Consider the following 25,086-nt stretch of genomic DNA (forward strand, 5'->3'; position numbering starts at 1 on the left):
CAATTTTTTTAACGTTACATGAGGGGTATTTTTTTGTCAATTATTTTTATGCTTTATATGTATAATTTAAAACTTTGGAGATCAATAATAAACAAGTGAGGATGAAAGGGGGTGTTTAAGTGATATATTGCACAAACTTAATTAAAGAAACCCCCATATCCCTTAGATATCATCTTCCCGAAACACCTTTCTTCGTCACCGAAGACGAACCGGTGTTTTGGCTTCAAAACACGCGACTACTCTTGTTTGTGAGCAGACTACAGAATTACATATATAGTATTTTGGTGGGCTAAGATACAAGGCATTAATGGCACATTATATGTGTCAAGAGCAACTAGATTATGTAAAGTGGTATTCAATACACAACCAATACTAATTCTCATGACGAAATCCGACAACAGATAGAACCTCCCACCACTAAACCAATTGTTGCTACACGTGCGTATAAGGTTCCAAACTCGAAGGTGTCCTATGTTGGCGACCCAACACTACTCTTGAGAACCTTGGTGGGCTCCATCATGCTTTAATATTTGTGTTTTTTACAAATGGAGGGTAAAACAAAAATCATACAGTCACTTAACTTGAAAATTTAACGTTCATCCACACTTGGGAACATCGGAGTTACCTGCTTTATTTAAACTATTGGCGATCATATTTGTAATTCTAGAAGAATGGGAAGACAACATGTAGTTTGGTTATAGAATAAAAATGGATGTTATATCCGTACATCCTTTGTTGTGTGCCTTCACTCTTTTCCTTGTTGTCATACACTCACGGCATACAAGTCGTATAGATCTCATACGACTCGTATGGTGAATGTTTCAATAGGTCAAAGGGTGTGTGAATAACCAAAGCCAATAAAAATGCTCAAATTGTATTACCATTGTCATATTTGAGACAGATAAAACAATTTCCGCCTGAAATGTACATTTTTTTCACTTTAATCAACGTTTTTTGAATTCAAACAGCACCCCCCCTAGATGATCTTTAGAAAAAAAATTATATGTATTTTTATGAAAAATAATATGTGTATTTAATGATCACTAGCTCATTAAAACTAGTAAACATAGAACATATATAATATTACCCATAGTAAAATACTAAAACTAACTTAAAACCAACTGCAATGACTAGAAACTTAATCTATGAAATACTTCAGAGTTTGAAGGATGTCCGCAATTGCTTGTAGGTGTGTTACGTCTTTCTTGTTCCTGGTTGAAACAAAAGAAATGTGAAATGCATGCATATTATGAGAACTGAAAGCAATCGTTACAGGTAATAATTAATCAGGCATTGCTATATTCATATGGAATTTTTTGTTTAAGTAGGTGGTTTAGAAAGTTGTTAAGTAGTCGTAGGTGGGTGTTTGAAAAGTGGACACAAATATGTAGTTCGCTACTTGAACATGCGGACTCCAACTTATTTTCATAATAACAACAATGAGGCGGCACGTTGAAATACACACATGTACTTGAGATTTCTAGTCCGCTAGTTGAATAAGCTCACTTACTTTTTCAGAGACATGACTTTTCCTAGAGTCCGCTTCTCCAACAAGCAGACTTGCTTTATCAGTTTGCAAACATCTTTGATTCCGTTACTATTTTCTCAGAGTTTGCTGGTTCAAGAAATAAACTATACAAGTCCCCTTGACATGTGATCAAACTAGGGGCAACCTTGCTTATTCAACGAGCGTACTAGGAATCTCAAGTACATATGTGTTCCAATGTGCCACCTCATTTTTCTGTTACGAAAATCAATTGAAGTTCGCTTGTTCAAGTAGCGAACTGCCTATTTGTGTATACTATTCAAACTCCCACCTACGATCACATATATCTATATTATATATAAAGCATCAATGATGGGCAAAAGTAAGAGTGTAATTTTAAGAAATAAAGCATAAGGTTACAAGCTTAAAGAGGGACAAAAGGGTCATTCTAACACTAAACATCACGTGTCTTTCAATTTTGTTAATAATAAATACAACTTTTACCCTTTAATTTTAGTTACATTTTGTTAATTTTAAAATTTTTTACATAATTGTCCCCTCATCTTTAACTCTTAATTTGATAATTTTATTTAAAATTCTTATTCTTTATATATCTTTTAATATACTAGGTTTGAAAAAAAAAACTGAACCTACCGTTGCGCCGTACTTATTTTTGTCGACGTTTCGTTGTAAATTTTGTTTAATGCCGACATATGGATTATAATGTACAAGTTATTAATGCATCAATGCACAACTCTCATATTATAAATTACAACTCTCGAATGCTGATGGTTACAGATGTCCAAGAAATTACTAAGAGACATCAAGCTCAAATTATTACCTCACTGAAGGATCTTGATAAGGTTAGAATGCTAGATAGCTCTTAATTGAATTTATCGTTTAATTTTATATTTACCATGTTGAATTAGTTGATAATATCATCATTTGTTTTATGAGTTTTTAATTTTTGTATTGATTTTCTTGAATACAGCATTCGGAGACGTGCACTGGATCTACTTTATGCTATGTGTGATATTTCAAATGCTAAAGACATCGTTGAAGAATTATTACAGGTAGAACAATTGCTAGATATTAACTATCTTGTATCTCAGTTAACAAATTTTGGAAATGTGTTCGAATGCTAATTTGTTTTGCTACCAATGACATTTATTTTCAGAATCTTGGAACAGCAGAGTTTACAATGCGTGAAGAGTTGGCACTAAAAGCTGCTATTGTTGCAGAGAAATTTGCTCCTGATTTATCATGGTATGCTCTTCTTTTTTCTTCCATAATTAAATCTAATTTGATCGTGGAACCAAATTGTATTTTATTTGTTCAGGTATGTGGATGTTATTCTTCAGTTGATTGACAAAGCAGGAGACTTCGTTAGCGATGACATTTGGTTTGGTGTTGTGCAATTTGTAACTAACAACGAGGACCTTCAGGTAATCTTCTTATCTTATTTAATTTACATTTATTATTTTGGTATTGTGGCTGTATTATTGATATATTCATAGGACTCACTAACTCACACTTGTATACTTCATCAGCCTTATGCAGCTCTGAAAGCTAGAGAGTATCTAGATAAGCCGGCAGTACACGAGAAAATGATGATGAAGGTAACTCATATTATTATGTAAATTAGTTTCACAAACCCAATTTTCCTCATTTTGCCTTTAGCCTCCATACAACCTTGAGTTTGAATATACCTCTCGTAGCATTTCACATTTGAACAATATGGCCACAATTTCTCAAGCCAAAACCCAAGCTAAGCTGCCATCAATGATTGTCGGCTCAAAACCCCAAGGTTGCCACCAAGGTTACTGTGTTGTTTCATGTGTGTTCATTGCCTTTCGTTTCACATTAATTTACAAAGCAATGTTTTATGTCTTATTGTGGTATTTATTCTTCTTGATTTGTTTAATTCATATAAAATAGAATGTTGTTATGTTGACAAGTATAAGTATAAAAATAGTCTTGAATTAATTTGTATATTCCAAAAGAAAGAAGTAAAAGTTTCAATTTTATGCAATATATATCATAAGTTACGATCAATATCTTTACAAGCTTAAAACACTGGTGTATGATATTATAGCTACAATAAATTTGAGATATATTACAGAATGTGGGGCAATCACAAGAAGGCTTGCCAGCAAATCTGGTTGCATCGTCACCAGTTTGATGAACATTAGATACACTGATCTTAGTAGGTGAGTAACATTTTTACATTATTTTTATCATTTATTTGTTTTATGCAATTTATAGATTCATCATTCATGTAGTTTCCTTGTGCTTTGGATGATGTTTCACTAAGTAAGATTGGCTAAAGTGCAAAAAGAGTCCAAAATTCTTCTTAATTACACTCGTAAGGCGGCGACAGCAAAAGTGACTTATTTGAAAAGGTAAGTCCACCTGTTTTACTAATGGGAATTAACTTAATAACATTTACTGCTTCTAACTTAATATTTGCTTTGGTAGAACACTTGCACAACTTTAAGATTATGTGACGTCTTGTGAGACTCAAATGAATGGTATTTAGCAATTTTGGTTTCAAAGGAGCTAGAGACGATACCTTCAACAATACTCCAGCTATAAGTTACATTTTAGTTATTATGTTTTGCATGAAACAGTTTTCAGGTTTTCACATCAATGATCGATCAATAAAAGGCTAATGCAGGTTTTTTTTAAACATTTTCACATCAATGATCGATCAATCAAAGGCTAATACGGAGTTTTTTTTAACAGTCTATGGTTAATCTATTCTGCCCTAATCTATTCTGTTAATTTGCTTAATCCGCATTGTTTATTTTGATTTTCCAAATAGTTAGCAACAAATGGTTTTAGGAATTTAGTTCATTTGTCGATGAAATGCAGGTTATGGTCAACTGAATGCAGCCTCAATCAGTTCGTTTGAACCAGGTAATAGCCAGGGACTGTTCTTTGTATTGTTATTGAAATTAGAGTTTTCTTTATATGGCCTGCGACTGATTAGATGTATAATGATGCTCTTTAGGATAAAGGTTGATTTCAATCTTTGTCATTTACAACATGTTTTTAATTGAATTTAGCAAAGAAGCAAATCCGGAAAATGGGCTGCCAGGAACCAGAATTAGTTTCATGATCTGGGAACAAGTAAATTTGCGGCAGATATGCAAAAAAGTTTCTTAGATAGATATGTCAATCCAATAACAAAGTAAAGCATGGCAACGGTCAAAATGAGTTGTTAACATTAGTCACATTTCTGTGCCTTAGTATAATTTATTGTTACAAACTGTAAGTTGCATATTTGATTCAGGTAGCTAACATACATGTGTATGTTATTGTTTAAAAATTCAGTAAGTGAAACAAGCCTAAAAGAAGAAACGAGGAAGCTTCACATAGTAGATCATCAAGTATGTGAAACAAGCCTAAACGTGTTTAATAATGATTATCTCCCTTTTAGGTCTTTAAGCGAACTGAACTAACACAAGCAGTTTGTGCTCGTTTGTTTAACTTAATCGAAGAAACGCTCAAACACAAATTTTTAAATGAACCTGGTTTTCTTGTTCGTGTCCGTTCGTTAAGAAAATGAACTTGTTCATGTTCATTCGTTAATAGTATAAACGAATAGTTCACGACCATAAACGACCAAATAAAACTGAACATAGATGAACGAACATAACAGAGCCTACACCAAATAAAATTAAATGTGAAAATTAATATGTTGGGCCTAAAAAAGTACCAAAAGTATACTAAATTGTAATGGGCGATTTTTCTAATTTAATAAAACTAGACAAAATTATAATGGGCGTAACAATAAATGAATGCATTAACAAAACTAGACAATATTATACCAAACAATCTAATGGTTCAGTTGAAAATATATGGGTTGTAGCGAACAAGTTAAAAATGATTAAAATTCGTCCCAAGGGATTAAACCCCCTTTTTTATATATTTCATATTATTATTGTAGTAATATTGTTTTGCAATTAGTGCTAAAATGTCATTTGAATTAAAAAACTTACATAAGTATTATACGATATATCACAAGAGGATTAATGAACTAACTATAAACGAGTATCGTGTTGTATATCGTCACCGTCGCCGCATCGCGCGGGTTTTCTACTAGTGTTAAGTTATGAAGCTATTACTAACACTATAAGTATGCAATGGTAGTGAGAACTTATCAAATATATAATCTAGCTTGAATGGATTAAATTACTTACAGCCTATTTTTTGACGTTCAACAGAAACATCGTCCACACCCTCGCCCTCACCTGCAAGCTTGCCACCGCCGATATTCCAGAATCTGTATCCGCTATCGTCACTATCACCGTCACTGTAACTATCATTACGTGGGGCATCAAAATTCATTCCCATGTGCTCCTTAAGGAACTGATCAAAAGTCATGTCTGAAAAGTAGTTCAAACCCTTCCAATGTGATCTAAGACTTGTATTTGCAAGATGCTCCTCTATTTCACGGAGATTTTCTTTAAACACGCTAAATCTAATCTCCTCCTCGTCCGGGCTGTTGTAAGATTTGCCGTGCTTGATCTTCCATTCCTCAAAACGTTTCCTGTCAGCTTCCTCCGATGCCGCCATCGCACAGAGTAAATTCATTTTATTGATAACCTTATTAAGTTTTGTGAGCTAGGTATATTAAACTTAAGGTATACTAGCTCTTACAACTTATTAGGCTTATCAATAAAATAAAAATCAAAGCATATATATATATGTAGCCTCACCAAACCCTAATCGGTTGCCATCAAAAAACCATATACAAATAATAATATGACATGCATAATTTCGTGCAGTCGAAAATTAAGATTACGAACACGAAAAGAAACACATGCAAAACAAATCGTTGGTAACCTGCCTGTGTGTGTGTGTGTTGAAGTGGAATGAAATCGATCGGATAACGAAATCAACGGAGAAACTGGGTTTGGGGGGAACAGTCTTGTTAATGTGGAGGCGGTTAGGCTAAAAAATATGTGTATGGACACCAAACCTAGTTTTGGACCGACCGGCCCGACGTTTTGAGCCACCCGTTGGTGCAAACCAGGTTTCATTTCTTTAGAGAAACAACCGTGTAGGGACCTGAAACCAAACTGGAACCACCAGAACCGGTTTCACCTATACACGGTCAAAACCCATACCCGACCTGGCCAGAAACCGATAAAATCCAATCAAAACCCCAACCATACCCTAAACCAGGTCCTACCCTACCCGATTCTTGACTATGTTGACCAAACCTCGAACCGATTTTTTTTCAAGAAAACTCTATTTGTGCACCCCTGTTAAATACCGAAGGCGGTTAGATTAAAAAATGAAAGCGAGAAAGTGGGAAGTGGAAATCGAGTATTAAAGGTTGTACATCGCAATTTCCAAATGATATATCTACTTCGTATACCGAGTGCCAATATCATACCAGTTTGTAACAAACCGAACCAAGATCGACTGGATGCGTGCCGCAACGTAAATTATCAATATTATCCTAACATGCATTTGTTTTTATAGTTTTTTTATCAATGTAAACCGCTTGTTAATATCCTCTTAAGTATATATTTTTCGGTTGCTACCGAGTGCCCTATCGTACAGGTACCTTAACACCTAACCCATATCGATTGAATGCCTACTGCAAATATACATGTCTACAAAGTTGCCTCTTGGTTTTGTCTTCGTTTATTCGTTATTTTAAAAATGGGATTTTTACATATTTTCCCTTACTTAATACAATGAATTACATATTTCTTCACACCTAAACTAGTAATTACATATTTTCCCTTTTCGTATCAAATTACCAATTTACCCATATCTCTTACCATTAATAAATTAATTAAAAAACAAAGTTATATTAGTAATTATAAAGTTAAACCCACACCATCAAATCATCTTCTCCAACCTACTTCCGGCAAGCTCGATTTTTCCAGCAAGCTTCTGGCCATCTCATCACCGTCATAGCCCATAAATGACCACCACCACTTTTTCCCTCTGAATCCCGCCGTCTCATGTACACTTTTTTATTATGCTTGAGTTGTTTTTGTTTGGAAAAAAAAAAAAAAAAAGATAAATCCAACTTTTTTTTTACATTGACTATTGATTAAAAAGTTCGATGCCAATTGGTTTATTAGTGTTCGATATGTTCGTCTTTACATCGACTCGGTTTGGATTGAACTTGAGGAGATATGTAATTGATGTTTTAAGGAAGTGGATATATGTAAATACTTATTTAATTATGTCATTAAGAATAAAGCAGTCATTTAATTAGTTAATTTTAATGAAATGGGAGATATATAATATGTGTGGTTTAGTGAGTGGAAATATGTAATTGATTTTTAAGGGATGGGTAAATACGTAATAAGATAATTTAACAAGAGGATATATGCAAATGCCCCTTTAAAAATATAATGTTACCAGTTGGCCCAGTAGTCAAGTAAGATCTCAACAATAAGATCTTGGTTTGTGAGCAGACTACATAATTGCATATATAATATTTTTGGACTTGAGGGTAACATCTTGATGCTTACTTATAATTATAGTAGGCATTGGTTGCTAAGAGCATTCCCATCCAACCCCTCATTTAATGTGAGGGGCGTTTTTATAATTTAGAGAGTGATTCAGGGTGTTGTGAGTGAAGAGTTTTTATATTTTAGAAAAAGTAGTGATTTTTCTGTATATTTGAAAAGTAACTGTTCATCACCTATAATTTTTTAATATATTTTGAAAGTAGTTGTGAGTGAAGGAAAGAGAAAAGGTATAAAAAGTATTATTTAATTGAAATAGAGAGAGAAAATAAAGTGAGTTTTAGTGTAATTTTTGGTTTGGAGATAGAGGGTGGGATGAGAATGCTCTTAAAGAGACAAGGCATTAATGGCATGTGTCAAAAGTAACTAGGTGAAGAAACAATAAACTAATCCCGGAGGGTGTAACTTAATATCTCGACCGAGGATGGAATGTGACCAGATCATTATAGGTTTTGGCAGCTTCAATCTATAAAAAAAAACACCGTGAACTCGTTACAAGAAGAAGAATGGGGGGTTCTTCTCGTAACCACCTTTCGGCGTGAGAATCAGTATGGTAAGTGGTCGGAGTAATTCTTGAGAGAATAAGGTTGAAGATCCCTTTACCTTTTATCATCTTTGAGTATTTATAACTGAAGAGAATGAAAAGGATTGGGCCAGCTGTCCCACTTAATGGAACCTTCTAATCTTATTGCTGAACGTGATAATGATTCTTGATTGGTCGGATAGTTGGCGCACGTAGATATCCGTTGCAAGCAGGTACAATGCTGGCCTTCTATGATTGGTCAGTCGTGCTGTCATAGGCATTGTAGGAATCTCGACCAGTGATTGGTCTTTCCTTTCATAGTCACGTGCGGTCTTGCCTTTTGAGCACAACGTATCTTCCGTTGAACTCTTTCAGTTACTAAGTGTAAGATATGCCTTCGACGGAAGTTGTATCTTTTGTGCGGGTGGTCTTCTGCTCCGCGGATGGCCAGTTTTGCCTTGTAGTGTTATGCGGATAGTTTAGTACCTTACCTTCACACTAGGTGTGTAAGCCCCTCATTTTAAGAGAAGGGGTATTCAATGCACAACCAATACTAATTCTCAAGACGAAAATCGAAATCCGACAATTGAGAGAATCTCTCGCCACTAGATCAATTGTTGCTACACGTGTATATCAGGCTTCAAGCCCGATGGTGACCTATGCCAGGGAACCAACACTACTCTCGAGAACCTTGGTGAGGTCCATCATGCTTTAATGTATGCACCCACTTATCTTGGAAAATTTAACAGGCATCCACATTAGGGAGGAGCGGTGTTACCCACTTCAAATTATTGGCGATCATATTTGTAATTCTAATAAAGTGAGAAGAAACATGCAATCTGGTTATAGCATAGGGACTTAGTGACATCCGAGAAACTAACTCTAAATAATGGCTAATAGAAGTTTTAAGTAGGGTTAGAAAGAATGTGAGTTGCCATTAAAAAAACTACTTATTTGGCCAGATGAATGATACCCATCCATAAAACAATTTTACGGTTTTTACCCTACCTTTCAACGGACCAATAATGATACATATATAATATATTGCACTTGATCTTGGCCAAAAAGCTGATAAAGGAACATGTACTTCTATCCCTTGCATCCATTCATTAAAATTAAAATAAGCGAGCATTAACAAATGTGAACCTTTAAATTAAAATTCCCTTGAGCACTCACAAGTAGGCTTCCTGTCCTAATCTATCATTAATCTATCATTAGTTGATGATTGCTTTAAGTCTCAATAAAGATGGCTCCACCAACCCCTTATCACAAAATATATTTGGTTTTTGATTTCTTCATATTTAATAATAGAAAGACTCACCATGACACGTTTCTTATTTAAAATATGGGTATCCTTTTAACAATAATACTCAATAATTGAAGTATAGCATCTTAATGCAAGGTGTGTATGGTTTGGTCAGTTTTTGTTTAATAATCTTAACCAAATTAGCCAATCCGTTTTCGATTAATAGTTCGGTTTAGTCGGTTAAATTCTTGGCTTTTGGTTTGGTTAATTTCAGCTAATAATCAAATTAAATTTGGACTAAAATTTTTACTTAGAAATGCATGAATTTAATACATAAATAGATAAAATGAATGTATAAATATATGAACTTGAGATCTAAATATATAGAAATGGACAAATAGTCGTATAAAACATGAATACGTGCAACTGGGGTGTAAAAGCTAGAGTTATATAAAAAGATGAATTGTTTTGTGCGGTTCGGTTAATTTCGGTTACCAAGGGTACAAAAATGACTGATAACTATTTTCGGTTAATTCAAAAAATTTCGGTTAAGTTTCATCGGTTTTTGGTTCATTTTGATTAGGCAAATTAGATTCTAATCATCCCAGCTTAATGCAGTTGGCCGATAATAATTCCAACTTACAAAGTAGTTGTCATCGGTCCCAACTTTCACACCATTTGTTTCATTGGACCTACGTTAAAAACAACTTAACGTCGACGTTAAGTTTTTTCCAACTTTCAAACTGATAAGGCTTTTGATCGGAATGAGGATACGAATCGATTAATGTAAAACTTACCTCAAAACGGTGGTCCAAACGACTAAATATTGCTTCAATTCCGGTCTTTAAACTTTTAATTAACAAAACTCAAGCTGCTTGAAGCACCGTTTTGAGGTAAGTTTAAATCAATCGATTCGTATCCTCATTCCGATCAAAAGCCCTAAAATATCAGTTTGAAATTTGGAAAAAACTTAACGTCGCTAAATTTTTTTTAACGTAGGTCCAATGAAAATAAATTGTGTGAAAGTTGAGATCGGTGACAACTACTTTCTAAGTTGAGATTATTATCGACCAACTATATTAGGTTGGGATTATTAAAATACAATTTGGCTTTTGATTATTATCGGCTCCTAGCAAGTGGCCAAACATCATCGTGTACCCACCTACTGGACCCGGGGCACATGCCCACCGAGACATAGCCCATTGGACTTTCAACCTCATCCTGGTCCACCCTTCATTCTATAATTTCATGGCTATTATTCAATTATCCATCCATTTTTCTTTACTTAACAAGGTTTGAATAAGTTTGCTTGTAACATCAAATGTGATGGTCAAATATATATATGTTATATAATATACAAGACCATTCTTACATACAAATACAATGATGTAAAGATAATAAACCGATAAGCTGACTAAAAACTATTTCAGCCTCCACTCACATACAACAATGTGGTCTAGGAAAGGTTTTATGAATAATAATAAGTGATGTAAAGTATAAATCCATTTAGCCATTTTAGATATCATACAAGAAGCCACTAAAAAGCTTCATGTGTTCCGCTTGTAGCGAAATCGCAATCGACAAGCTCCCATCATTAATTGGGCTTGGTAACACAAAACTCAACCCTTCGTACGCTATCCCTCCCGGCCCCATAAATATGGGCCGACCCCATCCAAAGTCAGCATCATGAATAGGAAGTCTAGCCCAACTAGTAATTCCAAGATTCGGGCACTTAAACGTATGGGCCCCACGAACCAACGTCTTTAGATCGGGCTGAAGTTCTAAGTAATCTAGTGCGGATCTTAAATAATCATCGTCCATCCTTGCCAGCGCGTTGTGGATTTTACCCGCGGCGTACCATGTAGGCTTTGATATTAAGTCCCCGGCTGCTGCTATCGGGGTGGTGGTAAATATCACGTTCCCGAAGTAGCCAGGCGGGAGTGACGGGCGGAGGCGAGCCCGCCCGTCAGTTGCTATGTATAGCTTCGTGTCCTGATCATCAGTCAGGCCACGAGCTTTACACACGCACCTCCACACATGACCCGAGAGCATCTCATACGAGCTATAACTAATTGTGTTACCAGCTTCTTTCGACTTGGCTTTCAGGGCGTTGAGTTGGTCTCGGGTTAACTTAAAAATGGAGACCGCAGTCTCGGGAACTTGTTGATCGGTTGAGGTTTCGGGTGCCTTTTTCATAGACGGGGCGGGTTGATACTCGACGTGGTCAAAGGTGGGCCGGGGCGGGTCGTTGGCGCGTAAAAGGGTTCTGTCAATAAAGGGTGGGATGGTTAGGTCAAGGCCTCGAGCCATATCGGACCATGTGTTGATGAAGTGCAACCCGGATGCCCCGTCAGCAGCGTGGTGTTGCATACCAACTCCTAGTGACACCCCACCACATTTAAAGTAAGTGGCCTACATTATGATAATACAACAAACAAATATATGGTTAGTGGTTTGACTAATTAATTATTACTATTATTATCAAAGTATTAATTAAAATAGGTAAGCATGACGTCATTCCAAATATTGGTAAACATGTATTCCAGAAGGCTTATGAGAAAATAATAATTTCCTTTATAACAAAATACATATTATAAAAAATAACTAGACAAGATGATCCATCAATATAAATCGACCCATGATTAATACCTGCAACACTAGCAACGGATACGATTCAATTCCTTGTGAATAATCAACCGAAGGAATAAGTTTCCGAAGCTCTAACGTGGACGCAAAGTCACCAAAATCATCCACCACACCATCAGACTCCGCCTCCACAAACAACACGCCTTGTCCTTGACAATCAATCACAATTCGACCATCTTCGTCTCTCTTCAACCGCCCTCCCATCGGGTAAAACGGGACCAACGCCATACTCAAGGCATCCTTCATCACTATTGGATCAAAGAAGTTGGTAGCACCGTTAGGCCGGTAAAAATACACACTTGGCGTGTGAAAATTCGGGACCACTAGGTCAACATTCGAGTTCCATAGATTAATTTTCGGTGTCTCCTCAGCCGGCCTCACCATCGTCGATTCTAACACCACAATCTTCATATCGCTTAATGATCTACATACAAACGTTAGAAAAATATGACAACATGAAGAATAGAATCGTCAAGAACATTAATATAGCATTAAGATATGTTATTGTGTTGTTACCTTAAAAGAACTAGGAACAAATGGTGAAGTGAAATGTGTCGGACGAAATGTTTGATTAATATAGGATCGGTTGGTGTGAATTTGGTGTGAAGTTGATTTGTACTGGAGATTAAATTATGAAAGGTGAGGGGTGGAATTTATACTATAAGTCTCACCAACCCCGCCTAAAGAAGATGGCCTAATAAATAAAAGTTGCAATTAAATTACAACATAATATTACAAAGTTACATACAATTAAATAAAAACATATGTATAACAGTATAAGTATATAAAATTACAATATAACATTACAAATTTACATACAATTAATACATTACTATTTTTATAAGAAAATAATTATATCATAAAATCAAATATTTGTTTTAATATTAAATTGGAGTATAATGTTGGATTGTTGGTGTATTAAAATATAAAAATGAATAATTGTGTTATTAATTGTTATACATGTATATAATATCACATAGTACATATATTAATATTGGAAACGGTTAAACTATAAAGGGAGACAAAAATAAGAATTGTGAAAAGGATTTGTGACCTCGATAAAAAACCCTAAAAATATTAAAAGAAAAATAATAAAAAAAACATTACTCAAAACATAAATAAATAACTAAGAAAACTAAACTAAAATGTTTCTCACCTCGTTCTCGCTAAAAAAACCCTTCGAAAAAAAAAGACATAATAACGAGAAAAAAAAGACACTGTGACAAAAAAAACATAAAGATAAATAAAAAAAATGCGTAATAAATCGCAAAATATAACACGATGTTGAGTAGTATAATACAATATCAAGAAAAAAAACATAGTGTAAGTGAAAAAAGACACAATTCATGACAAAAAAAAACACACACACACAATTATAAAGGTATATTGGTTTTTATTATCCCAACTATTGTTTTTTTGTCACTAACGGTCCCAACTAACGAGCTGTCTGCTAACGGTCCCAACTTTTAACGTATTTGTTTATAACGGTCCGCGACTAACAGAATATTAACACCGTTAGTTTCAGGTCGCCAGAAAAACGTTTTTTCCCAGAAAACTCAACATTTTCGTCCCAAAACATCTTGGTAACTTTGTATCGGACCTTTAGAAACCTTTTTTCAAGCCCCAATTATTGAGGTCGCCGAAAACCCTAGAACCATCGTCGGAATCGGTTGATGGTGCTCAAGTGGTGGTAGTTGGTTGGCAGTGAGTCAATTGGTGGTGGTTGCGGTGTTCAGGTGGTGTTGTCTGGAAATAAATTTGACTTTTCCGGCCAAAATTGTTTTTTCGACGACCTGAAACTAATGACGTTAGTGTTCTGTTAGTCACGGACCATTATGAACAAATAAGTTAAAATGTGGGACCGTCAACAGCCAATTCATTAGTCGGGACCGGCAGTGATCAAAAAACAATAGTTGGGATTAATAAAAACCAATATACCAATTATAAATAAAAAGACACGATGATCTTTTTTTTTAACACTGTGTCTTTTTTTTCGAGAACGAGGAAGACGAGAGGAACATTTTTTGTTTTGTTTTTTTACTTTTTTTTTGTTTTTATTTTAGTTTTAAGTTACAATTTTTAATTGATTTTTTATTATTTTTTGTGAAGAGTTTTTTATGTGTCCAAAAATCATTTTTATCTTTCTTATTTTTGTCAAACTTGACCCTAAATATAATATTACATATTATATAGCGTATAATCTAGAATATTACTTACCAGACATACCTTTAAACCCGAAGCCACTACTCAACACAATCTAAACTTTGTTTTGTTTTATTTAATCATGCCATAGAGACCCAAAATCACATAATAGCAACAATAAACAACACGATGAACCAAAAATGTCCCTTCATTAACAAGTTATAAGAGTTACACATACATACACACACATAACTTTATATGTAACCAGGGCCGGCCCTTGGGGGGGGGGGCGGGTGGTTGACGGCCCGACACCCCGCTAGGCTCAATTTTTTCTTTTTTTGAAAAAAATTATATGTATTTTTATTAAAAACAATATGTATATTTAATGTTTAAATATAATTACATAATCTCTAGTTTGGTCTAGTGGCAAATAGGTATTACTTACGACCAAGAGGTTGTGGTTTCTAGCCTCACTTGAGACATCTATAATTTATTTTTTATAAAAAAGTTCAAATTATTACCAAGTAAGCCCATATAAAAATTAAACTGTTTAAACTTAACAAAATACTTGTTTTACTTAAGGCTGGAAAAAAATTTCACTTTCGGCCTAAAAGATTTTTTGCTTTCTCAGAGCGACCCTGTATGTAACACCCCAGTTTTATACTTAATATAATATAATTTTCTTTCAATAAATATTTCAATTTGGTCTAAGATTTTTTTTCCTTTTTCTTTATTTTTTTTTTAACAAGAGTAGAAGCATCTTATTCAAAGAATTTGTTAAACAACTTTAAAAGCATTAATTATCTATCATAATTATTTACCATAATTTAGTAAATAAATTATGATAGAAAATTAATGCTATTTTCTTATACCGATTTTGGAATATTTATTGAAAGAAAATAATAATGTCGTTATGACAGACAATTAGTGCTATTTTCTTTTTTCCTTTTTGTTTTTATCTTCACTTTTATTCAAAATGATGTATCTAAATACAAGAATGCTAGATATATGTTTCATTTCATGAAAACAAAACATCATATCAAAATATTATAGGATGCTCCCTACTTTCAATTTTCCCACGTAACTACATAATCTCTAGTTTGGTCTAGTGGCAAATAGGTATTACTTACGACCAAGAGGTTGTGGTTTCTAGCCTCACTTGAGACATCTATAATTTATTTTTTATAAAAAAGTTCAAATTATTACCAAGTAAGCCCATATAAAAATTAAACTGTTTAAACTTAACAAAATACTTGTTTTACTTAAGGCTGGAAAAAAATTTCACTTTCGGCCTAAAAGATTTTTTGCTTTCTCGGAGCGACCTGTATGTAACACCCCAGTTTTATACTTAATATAATATAATTTTCTTTCAATAAATATTTCAATTTGGTCTAAGATTTTTTTTCCTTTTTCTTTGTTTTTTTTTTAACAAGAGTAGAAGCATCTTATTCAAAGAATTTGTTAAACAACTTTAAAAGTATTAATTATCTATCATAATTATTTACCATAATTTAGTAAATAAATTATGATAGAAAATTAATGCTATTTTCTTATACCGATTTTGGAATATTTATTGAAAGAAAATAATAATGTCGTTATGACAGACAATTAGTGCTATTTTCTTTTTTCCTTTTTGTTTTTATCTTCACTTTTATTCAAAATGATGTATCTAAATACAAGAATGCTAGATATATGTTTCATTTCATGAAAACAAAACATCATATCAAAATATTATAGGATGCACCCTACTTTCAATTTTCCCACGTATTGACCCTCAAATCTTCCCACCCAAAACCGCTCGTCAATGTCTTCATGCGCGGTGAAAGAGCTAAAGAGAATCTCCAATGGGCTATAATGCCCGAGGTCCAGATGAGGTGTCATGAGCTAGACAGGAGGGGGAAGGACATGCTAGCGTTGGAGTCTTGGAGAGCTGAGGTCCTTGGATGTTCAGGGCTATAGACTGCTGGTCGCACTTTCACTACACATATAATTTTAATATTTTTTAATAGAGTTTACAGAAATCTGATGCTATAGAACAAATTGAGGTGTTTTAGTTACGGATTTTCTAGGGACACCGCCTAATTGCTAAAACACCGGCCTATACGCTGCGTATAGGTCTATACGCGACGTATAGGCCGGTGTTCCTTGAAAATCCAACCAATTTTGTCTTATTATGTTTTTTTTTTGTTTTTTTTCTTTCTTATTTTGTTGTTATTATTATTATATATTAATTATTTATTTATTATTTAATATCCTTTCGGTGAAAAACAGTTAACACATATATATACCAAAAATCATTGTTAAATCTGTACAAATAAAAGAAAATACGACAACTAAAACATAAAATCTACGTGAAGTCCCCCATGTCCATGCCCATGTCGTCGTCGTGGCCCACGAGCCCCCCGAACGCGTTGCCAACATCGGCGTCGTCCTCTCCCCTGCGCCTCGGCCCCGAACCGTCTGGGGCATCCACGTCGTCGCCCCGTCCGCGTCTCACGCCAGACGTGCTTGCCTCGTGGTCAAAACTAGGGGTGGTGGCGGTGGCGGTGGCACGGTGTACTGCTGTCCAGACAGCTCCGCTACCCGACTGGCAACAAGCCAGTCGATCTGGCACGACATCTGGCTCATCCGCCAGTCAATCTGGCGCGACATCCGCCTCATCTCCAACTCTAGGGCCTCCAACCTAGCGTCGGTGGCGGGACCCAGATGCATCGCGCGATATGTGCGTGGAACGTGCTGCGTCGGTCCCTAACAACAAAACCACATAAATACGTTTAATACGAAGTCGAATTAAAAGAAACGATAAAACGATAATATATTAAAACGTACCTGAGATGCGCCCGGATCCTCACATCCGGCACCACCGTCGTCCGAATCCCCGCCGGCCCCCTCCCTCGCGTCAACAGGCTCATGGACAAGCTCCACCTCCGGTTCCGCGATCGGGGGAGGCTCGACTAAAGGCACCGGGACGTAAGGTGAACGTGCCCCCGCCCCGGCCACCAGTCGGTCCCGCGGGCCGTGGGGCCCGGGGAACGAACGCACAATGTGCATGCCGCCGCAACGCTGGCGGTCCAGCGGGCAGGGAGGGGTCGGAGTGATACGCAGGCCATCCACCAGGTCTCCATGGCCCAGAGATATCGCAAGCTGGGTGACGTACCCGCCACCCATCAAGGACCCTCGTCCCTGCCTGAACTGGTAGGCGACAAAATAGTCTGCAAACCCCCTAGCGAGGTTGCAGTGCCTGCGAGTCAGCAGACACCTAAAAAAAAACAGGTCGTATAGGCTGCAGTGATCCGCGCCCTGATTGCGACCCGCAATGGACATCGCAATCAGCCTGTGAAGGTACCTGTGTAATATAAGATAATATAATTTATTAACAATAATCATTATATTATATTATATTATATTATATTATATTATATTAATATATATTACGTTATACTAAACAATAGAATACATTTTAAGAACGTACCTGTGCAGCGGGTCCCTAATAGACGAGACCTTGGAACTGGTGCCCAAGGTCCTATCCCCGAATTCGTGATCGCTGATGGCCCGCCACCATACCCGCAGCTCGTCCTCCGGCATCTGGTGGATGCTCTCCGTGTATATCGGGCTGCGTACCTCCTGCGCGGTGTATAAGCCCAGAGCAACCGTGAACTCCTCCATCGAGAAATGGACGTCATGCCCAAACATGCGGAAGTAAACCTCCGACTATGTCGTATCGGCGCCTGGCACCCTCATCTCAATCTGGCGTACCAGGCGCGCGGGGCCTGCAATAATATAATATAATATAATATAATACAATATAATATAATATAATATAATATAATATAATATAATATAATATAATATAATATAATATAATATAATATAATATAATATAATATAATATAATATGGAGTAAACTTACGTAACGCGTATCGTGGAGTAAACCTCCAGTGTCAGCTCCCGGTGAGCTGATAGTGGCATACTGAAGCATCGGCTCCAGGGCGTATCCTGTCCAATGTACTCAGCCGCCCGCTGGTGCGCGTCACAGGACTCCAAAAACGGCCAGGATATAATCGTGCTGGGAAACGGGTGCATCAGGCTTAGGCGAATGTATCGTGTGTGGGCGGGAGTACCCTCATCAAACTACACATGAGGGTAGGTGAGCAACACGTCGTTGCCCTCGGGGGTCCGCGGCCCCGCCCCTGGCCCTGCCCGAGCTGCTCGAGCTCGTGCTCAATCTCGTCATCCACAAACTATAATAATAACAAATAATAATAATAATTAAAACAATAACAATTACAATAATAACAATAAATACTAATAATAAATATTAATAATAATATTTATAACAAATAATAATAATTATAATAATAATAATAATTATAATAAAATTATTAATAATAAATATTAATAATAATATTTATAATAATATTAATATTAATAATAATATTATAATAATAAAAATAAACAGAAAAAAAAATTATATCAGACGCCGCGTATAGGGCTATACGCGGCGTCTGATAGTACTTGTAAACCGATGGCCGGACTCCGGCCATTTTACGGCCGGACTCCGGCCGACAGTTTTATCCATCCAAACAAGATAATCATCATCATCACATCATCAACAACACATCTTCATCAGCATGTTAACCTAATCATCATCGCTAATATAATATTAAAAATTACCTCCATATCGTGTCGGTGTCGGTGTCGGGTGAAATCTTGTCGGCTCGTTTGGTATTCCTGTCGGTGTCCGTCCGATATAGGCTCGTGTGTGGATGCTCAGTTGTTCGCGCGGGAGTTTTGAAATTTGAAAGTGTGGTAGCTAAGCATGCGTCTGCTGATATAAGGGGTCCCAGACGCCGTGTATAGGCCTATACGCGGCGTCTTAGGCCTAAGTGTGGCAGTTGAGCAGGCGTCTGCTGATATAAGGGGTACTAGACGCCACGTATAGGCCTATACGTGGCGTCTTAAACCTCTTTTTTTTATTTAATTATCATTATTTATTATTTATTAGTTATTAATATTAATATTAATTTGTTATTTAGTTATTATTATTTATTATTATTATTATTTTTATTATTTTTTTAATATTATTTAGTTATTAATATTAATATTAGTTTGTTATTTAATTATTGTTATTTATTATTATTAAAATTATTGTTATTTATTATTTATTATTTAATATTTATTATTATTAGTTATTATAGACTTTTTGTCCGTTGATACAATGTCTTCTATAAGCTGTCTAGATCTACGTTAGAGGATTCCCTTCGCTAACCCTGGCGTATGCTTCGTACTCCTTCAAACGCTGTCCGAACTGTGTTTTCCATTCGAGCGCTGCCGGTACGGCGCTTCTTTCCCAATTAGGGTTTGGCGTATGCATTGGGAAATCCCCTACCAGGTTGATATATATCCAGTGATCACCTCCACAGTTAGCGATGCCTATAACCTGTGGATCCGGAACCAAGTCAGGACCGATTCTCAATGGGAAGTAAGATTCGGTCTGATTGCCAACTATGTTGACTAACACACACGCGTATGTCTGAGCAGCCACGTGCCCGTGACCGGGTAAACTGAACCAGCGACTCGGCGGCGCCGGTTTGACCGTGTTGTAGTACGGAATGCTGGAATGAACCCATCCGTACAATCTGTCATCCTCTTTGTTGAACATCGCCCTCCACCACCCTTCGTTCGTTTCCAGCTCGTTCTGCATCGCCCGCCTAATATCCGGCCAAACTTTCTCATGTATCCCCAAACCCACTGCAATTGATCGAAAACCATTGTTACCGTCTGGGCGTACGTTTTTGATGTCTGCGACGAACGGCTGGGCCCAGCTAGGAATGACGCTCCTAAACGTTTCTATCGCCGGTACTTGCGCTAGCGAAACCATCAAAGGAAACCCGAGGTGAGCTCTCGTAGGTTGTCAATGAGGAGTTTTAAACCGCGACGCTGACTAGGACAACGAATGAGTCAGCGAGGATGGGGTGGGTTTTCTTGGCTGGGCTCCTGTGATGAGGATGGGTTGTAGGAGCTGTGTCTGGGGAGATCTGGGGCGGGGGTGTATGCGCTGTGCCTCGGGGGATCTGGTTTTTTGGGACGCCCCGAGGAACCTCTCTTTTTTCTGGCTCCTTCTTTTTAGATCTCCTTGGAATAGCATACAAGAGCCTGGCGAAAAAACTTTTCTTTTGATTAGGGTCATCTATGGACGATAGCGTATCTGTGATGTCCCGTAGACCTGCTGCGTAGTCTGGCTCTTCGTTCGGTGGACAGGCTGGATCAAAATTAAGCCTCCTCCAAAACGGGTCAACATCCTCTATTGGGATACACGTGTCGTTAACTATGTATCCCTCAATCCGACAAGCACATGGCAGCCCCAAAGACGAATACAAATGGTGGTCGCATGAAGCGCCGCCGTCACGCATCTTGTGTATCAAACCATACTCGTTCACAAGTAGACCCAGAGCGTGAATCGACACCTTGTTTATTAGCTTCTTCAACCAGACGTGCTGTCGATGTCCTTCCATGACCTTCGAACGGGAGGCTTCAAAAGATTTACCGATTTCTTTCATCTGCGAGTTGACCATTTTAAGGATTTGCCTGGCAATTGTGTCGAGCGAGTTGTTGCTTCCATTGAGGTACCTTTTCAGATTTGCGTGCTGGCTCTCAACTCGGTTCGTCGTAGTTTCGCCGTAGTTTCGGCGTTCGTCGATCCAGCAGGCTACAAACTTGTGTTTGTATGGATCCAGCCAGCTCTTGCGAATGTATTGCCAGACCTCTGAAAAATAAAAGGAAACGTTATTAACACGTATGTTTAGGCTATAAAAAACTGTTAGGTGATACGAAGGACTCATCAGCTCTATCGTCCCGTATCAAATGACGCTCCATGTTGAGGCGACGGTGGTCGTACTCCTGAATCGTCGGCGACTGATACAGGACCTTCCACCAGTACGCAAAGTCCGTCCCCATTTCCGTGCTATATAGGCCCTTAAATTTTCTCCTTATATTCTCGGATATGTGCCACCTGCATAAATTTTTGGTGGCATTAGGGCCTGGTCCGCATCAGTCAGGATCACGCGTGGCTCCATGTAGTCGTAGAGCATTTGTTTAAGTTTCTCCAGAGCCCAGCCGAAGTTCCTCTGCCGTTCCCTAATCACAAACGCGGCGGCGATACAAAACGACTGTGATGTTGAGGTCACACCGATAAACTGAACCAACGGCCAGTTGTACATGTTAGTGTTCCTCCGTCCTGTCATCGATATCACTCTCCTGGGTATAAAACGTGAAACCGTTGCCTGCGAGAAAGTTTTCCAGCGCCTGCATTGGCTGAAATAAAACTTTGCTAAATATTACAAGCACGGCAAGTACACATTAAAACTACAAGTGTTTTGAACTACCTTCATAGGGGTGTCGCCTAGTAGCCCATCCCCCCTAATCTTGGCGGTGTGGTTGTATATATCTTTTAATACAGGTTGCACACCGGGAAACTTTTCGCGGAGGGCTGCTTCGATTTCTTGTGGCTTCACGCTGGCCATGTGTATACTCTCAACCATATCCAGCTGGTCGGTGTTCATTTTTCTAAAAGACGCACACTCCTCCTCGAATTCAACGGGATCATGGTTGTGAGTCTCGTTTACCACTTGAACCCTCCAACATGCACCCCTCGAGTCGTACCTGCCCAGGATCTTAAACGGACAACATTTTTTGATGCTACCGGTATGTCTCACCGTCGCCTTTATTTTGGGTTCGCCTCCACGATTGCATGCAAGGTCCACGGCTTTTTTCCTTGACCGCTAGACCACAACAACAAACCCATGCTCTCGTCCTCTAATTTTTACCCATTTCTCCAGCTCCTCGCGGCTCTCAAAAATCTGAAACAGTTTTACGCTAATTCTTAAGCCATTTATTAAATAACATACAAACAAATAATTTTAACTTAAACAAAACACACGGTGTCTTACAGCATCTGTTTTATACGAAACCTTCACCTCGCGTTGTAGTCGTCAGCGTACCTATCTTCGTTATTTGGGTTTGGCCCGACATAATCATTTCGCCCGTGGTGCGATGAAGACTAGGTTCCATAAAACGGATCATTTGCTATTGGTGGCTGGTACTATGACGTAGCCTGACCTCCATAATCCGACCAGGTGACAGATGACGGGTACGAAAGCTGTCTACCGTAATCCGACACGAAGTACTCCTACCATACATAAACTAGAAATTCAAATAACAGTGCTAGTGGTAATAATTAATAATTATAATAATAATAATACCTATAATAATATAAAATATAATATTTTAATAATAAATAAAAATATTAAAATAATAATAAGATAACCGTATATTTACAAAAAGACTGTATAACGAAACCTGGTTCAAGTTTGGCAAGCCCGGCGAGCCAGTTTTACCATAAAATTGTTTGGGCTGGGTATTATACCCGACATACTCCTAACAAAACGTAATGCAACATGTGTTAGTAAAAAAAAACTACCAAATTCAAACTAAATAAATATATAACGAAACCTGGTTTAAGTCAGGTAACCACGACGTGCCAGGCTGATCGTTAGCGGCGTAACCTGAGTCATTCTCTGGAAATAAATGGTTAAACCAAGACATTCTGGGTATATATAGTACAAATGTTGTGTTTTTTTGTTGAACGATGAAACATACAACAACGATATTTATAATAAAGGAAGGAAAGGAGGGAAAGGAGGGGAGCCGGCCTCCAATAATTCAGCAACATCAAGACGACCTATATGCGGCGTCTAAGGTACGAGTTGACAACCTAGCCCAGCTTTTGCAGGGCAGGTTGTAATCCAACTAAGACGACGCGTATAGGTCTATACGCGGCGTCTTATTCAAAAAAGACGCCGTGGAAAGGTCTATACGCGACCGATAGGGGAGCTTTTCTAGAAAAACCCACCAGCTTGTCTTGTTATGTTTTTTGTTTTTTTTTTGATTTTTTTTGTTTTCTTTTTTTTTTGTTATTTATAATAATTATTATTAATATTATTTTAATTATGAATAATATATTATTATTCACAATTCAGCAAAGCGTGTTCGGTAGCAGGCCTTATATGGGAAAATTGACATTGCAAAACGACCCTTCAATTTATTGGCTGCTAACGTTATGGACCTCTTGAATCAGTTACGGTGATTAACTTGGGAAAAACTGATAGTGCCAAACGAACCCTTTCTTGGATGCTCTCGGTATCGGCACCTCAAATCCGCCTCTTCGATATCTTCAAACTCCAACGGTCTTGACCTTCGGCCACCATCGACAACCGTAGTTGTGTTCACTCGAACACATATCAGTCGTCACTAAGCTTAAGCTTAGGCTTGTTATTATTTTTATTTTTAGTTGTGGGTATTCTAAGTTGGTCATGTTGCGTATATTAAAGAATTATCGGCGTATATATATACGTATATATATATAGTAGATGTTCGGTATAAGAATTCATTGCGTCGAGATAACCAGCACCAGATCGAGACGCTAGTTTGATGAGTTTGAATTTCTTGGATCCGCGGTATCCGTTAACGGCAGTGAGAACGTGAGCCCATACTTTGGACAGATAAGTGGAAATTCGGTCATTGCTCCAGCTCAACGAGCACTAGACTGAGATATTAGTAGGGACTTACCTGAACCGGTTGACACGTATGCTGACGTGGATTTAGGCTTCGTGCTGGCGCTGATATTAACACGTGTGCATAATACACAATGAAAGCACAAACTCAAACAACAATCCATACAATAGCAATTCTCTTCAACGACCAGTCAAACAAGAAGAAGAGAAAAATAACGAAGACAATTGCTATTGTATGGATTGTTGTTTGAGTTTGTGCTTTTATTGTGTATTGTGCAAACGTGTCAACAAATGCTGTAAACAAACGTGTTAAAATCCGGGTCAGCACCAAACCTAAATCCACGTCTGCATACGTGTCAACCGGTTCAGCTAAGTGCGAACTAATATCTCAATCTGGTGCTCGTTATGTTGGAGCAATGACCGAATTTCCACCTATTTGTCCAAGGTAGGGGCTCCCGTTCTCTCTGCCGTTAGCGGATACCACGGATCCGAGAGATTCAAACTCATCAAACTAGCGTCGCGATCTGGTGCTAGTTATCTCGATGCAATGAATTCTTATACCGCACATCTACTATATATATACGCCGATAATTCTTTTATATACGCAACATGACCAACTTAGAATACCCACAACTAAAAATAAAACTAATAACAAGCCTAAGCTTAAGCTTAGTGACGAATGATATGTGTTCGATTGAACACAACTATGGTTGTCAGTGGTGACCGGCGGTCAAGACCGTTGGAGTTCGAAGAAATCGAAGAGCCAGATTTGAGATGTCGATAACGAAAGCAGCCAAGAAATTGAAAGTTCGTTTGGAAATGCCAGTTTTCCCAAGTAAGCCACTGTAACTGATTGAATATGCCCATAACGAAAGCAGCCAATAATTTAAAAGTTCGTTTCGCACTGTCAATTTTCCCAAATAAGTCCTGCTACTAAACGCCCTTTATCGAATTTCCAATAATAATAT

The 25,086-nt window shown here is 37.4% G+C and overlaps 2 protein-coding genes across 2 annotated transcripts; one reads left to right on the forward strand and one right to left on the reverse strand.

Moving 5' to 3' along the window:
* Positions 1–2,458: 2,458 nt before the first annotated feature.
* On the forward strand, positions 2,459–3,668 carry LOC143551219 (AP-2 complex subunit alpha-1-like). The gene is made up of 5 exons (XM_077041695.1): positions 2,459–2,559; positions 2,664–2,752; positions 2,826–2,931; positions 3,037–3,105; positions 3,609–3,668. The coding sequence occupies exons 1-5, from the start codon at positions 2,512–2,514 to the stop codon at positions 3,666–3,668; spliced, it is 372 nt and encodes a 123-aa protein (XP_076897810.1). The 5' UTR covers positions 2,459–2,511.
* A 7,484-nt stretch (positions 3,669–11,152) lies between these two features.
* On the reverse strand, positions 11,153–12,834 carry LOC143552258 (shikimate O-hydroxycinnamoyltransferase-like). Its single transcript, XM_077042528.1, has 2 exons — positions 12,408–12,834; positions 11,153–12,170 (listed from the first exon to the last, which is right to left on the reverse strand). Exons 1-2 carry the CDS (start codon positions 12,813–12,815, stop codon positions 11,274–11,276), a joined length of 1,305 nt encoding a protein of 434 aa, XP_076898643.1. The 5' UTR covers positions 12,816–12,834; the 3' UTR covers positions 11,153–11,273.
* Positions 12,835–25,086: the final 12,252 nt, after the last annotated feature.

The sequence above is a fragment of the Bidens hawaiensis genome, unplaced genomic scaffold (assembly GCF_021521415.1).
Source record: "Bidens hawaiensis isolate Kalapana, Puna unplaced genomic scaffold, B.hawaiensis_p1.1 tig00001016_1, whole genome shotgun sequence".
Taxonomy (NCBI): domain Eukaryota; kingdom Viridiplantae; phylum Streptophyta; class Magnoliopsida; order Asterales; family Asteraceae; genus Bidens; species Bidens hawaiensis.

Excerpts from the sequence above, each read along its gene's own strand:
- LOC143551219 (XM_077041695.1), top strand. The coding sequence starts at position 2,512 with ATGTGTGATATTTCAAATGCTAAAGACATCGTTGAAGAATTATTACAG. Across the intron at positions 2,560-2,663 it reads TCGTTGAAGAATTATTACAG|AATCTTGGAACAGCAGAGTT; the intron begins GTAGAACAATTG and ends ATTTATTTTCAG. Across the intron at positions 2,932-3,036 it reads CTAACAACGAGGACCTTCAG|CCTTATGCAGCTCTGAAAGC; the intron begins GTAATCTTCTTA and ends ATACTTCATCAG.
- LOC143552258 (XM_077042528.1), bottom strand. The coding sequence starts at position 12,815 with ATGAAGATTGTGGTGTTAGAATCGACGATGGTGAGGCCGGCTGAGGAG. Across the intron at positions 12,171-12,407 it reads ATCCGTTGCTAGTGTTGCAG|GCCACTTACTTTAAATGTGG; the intron begins GTATTAATCATG and ends ATCATAATGTAG.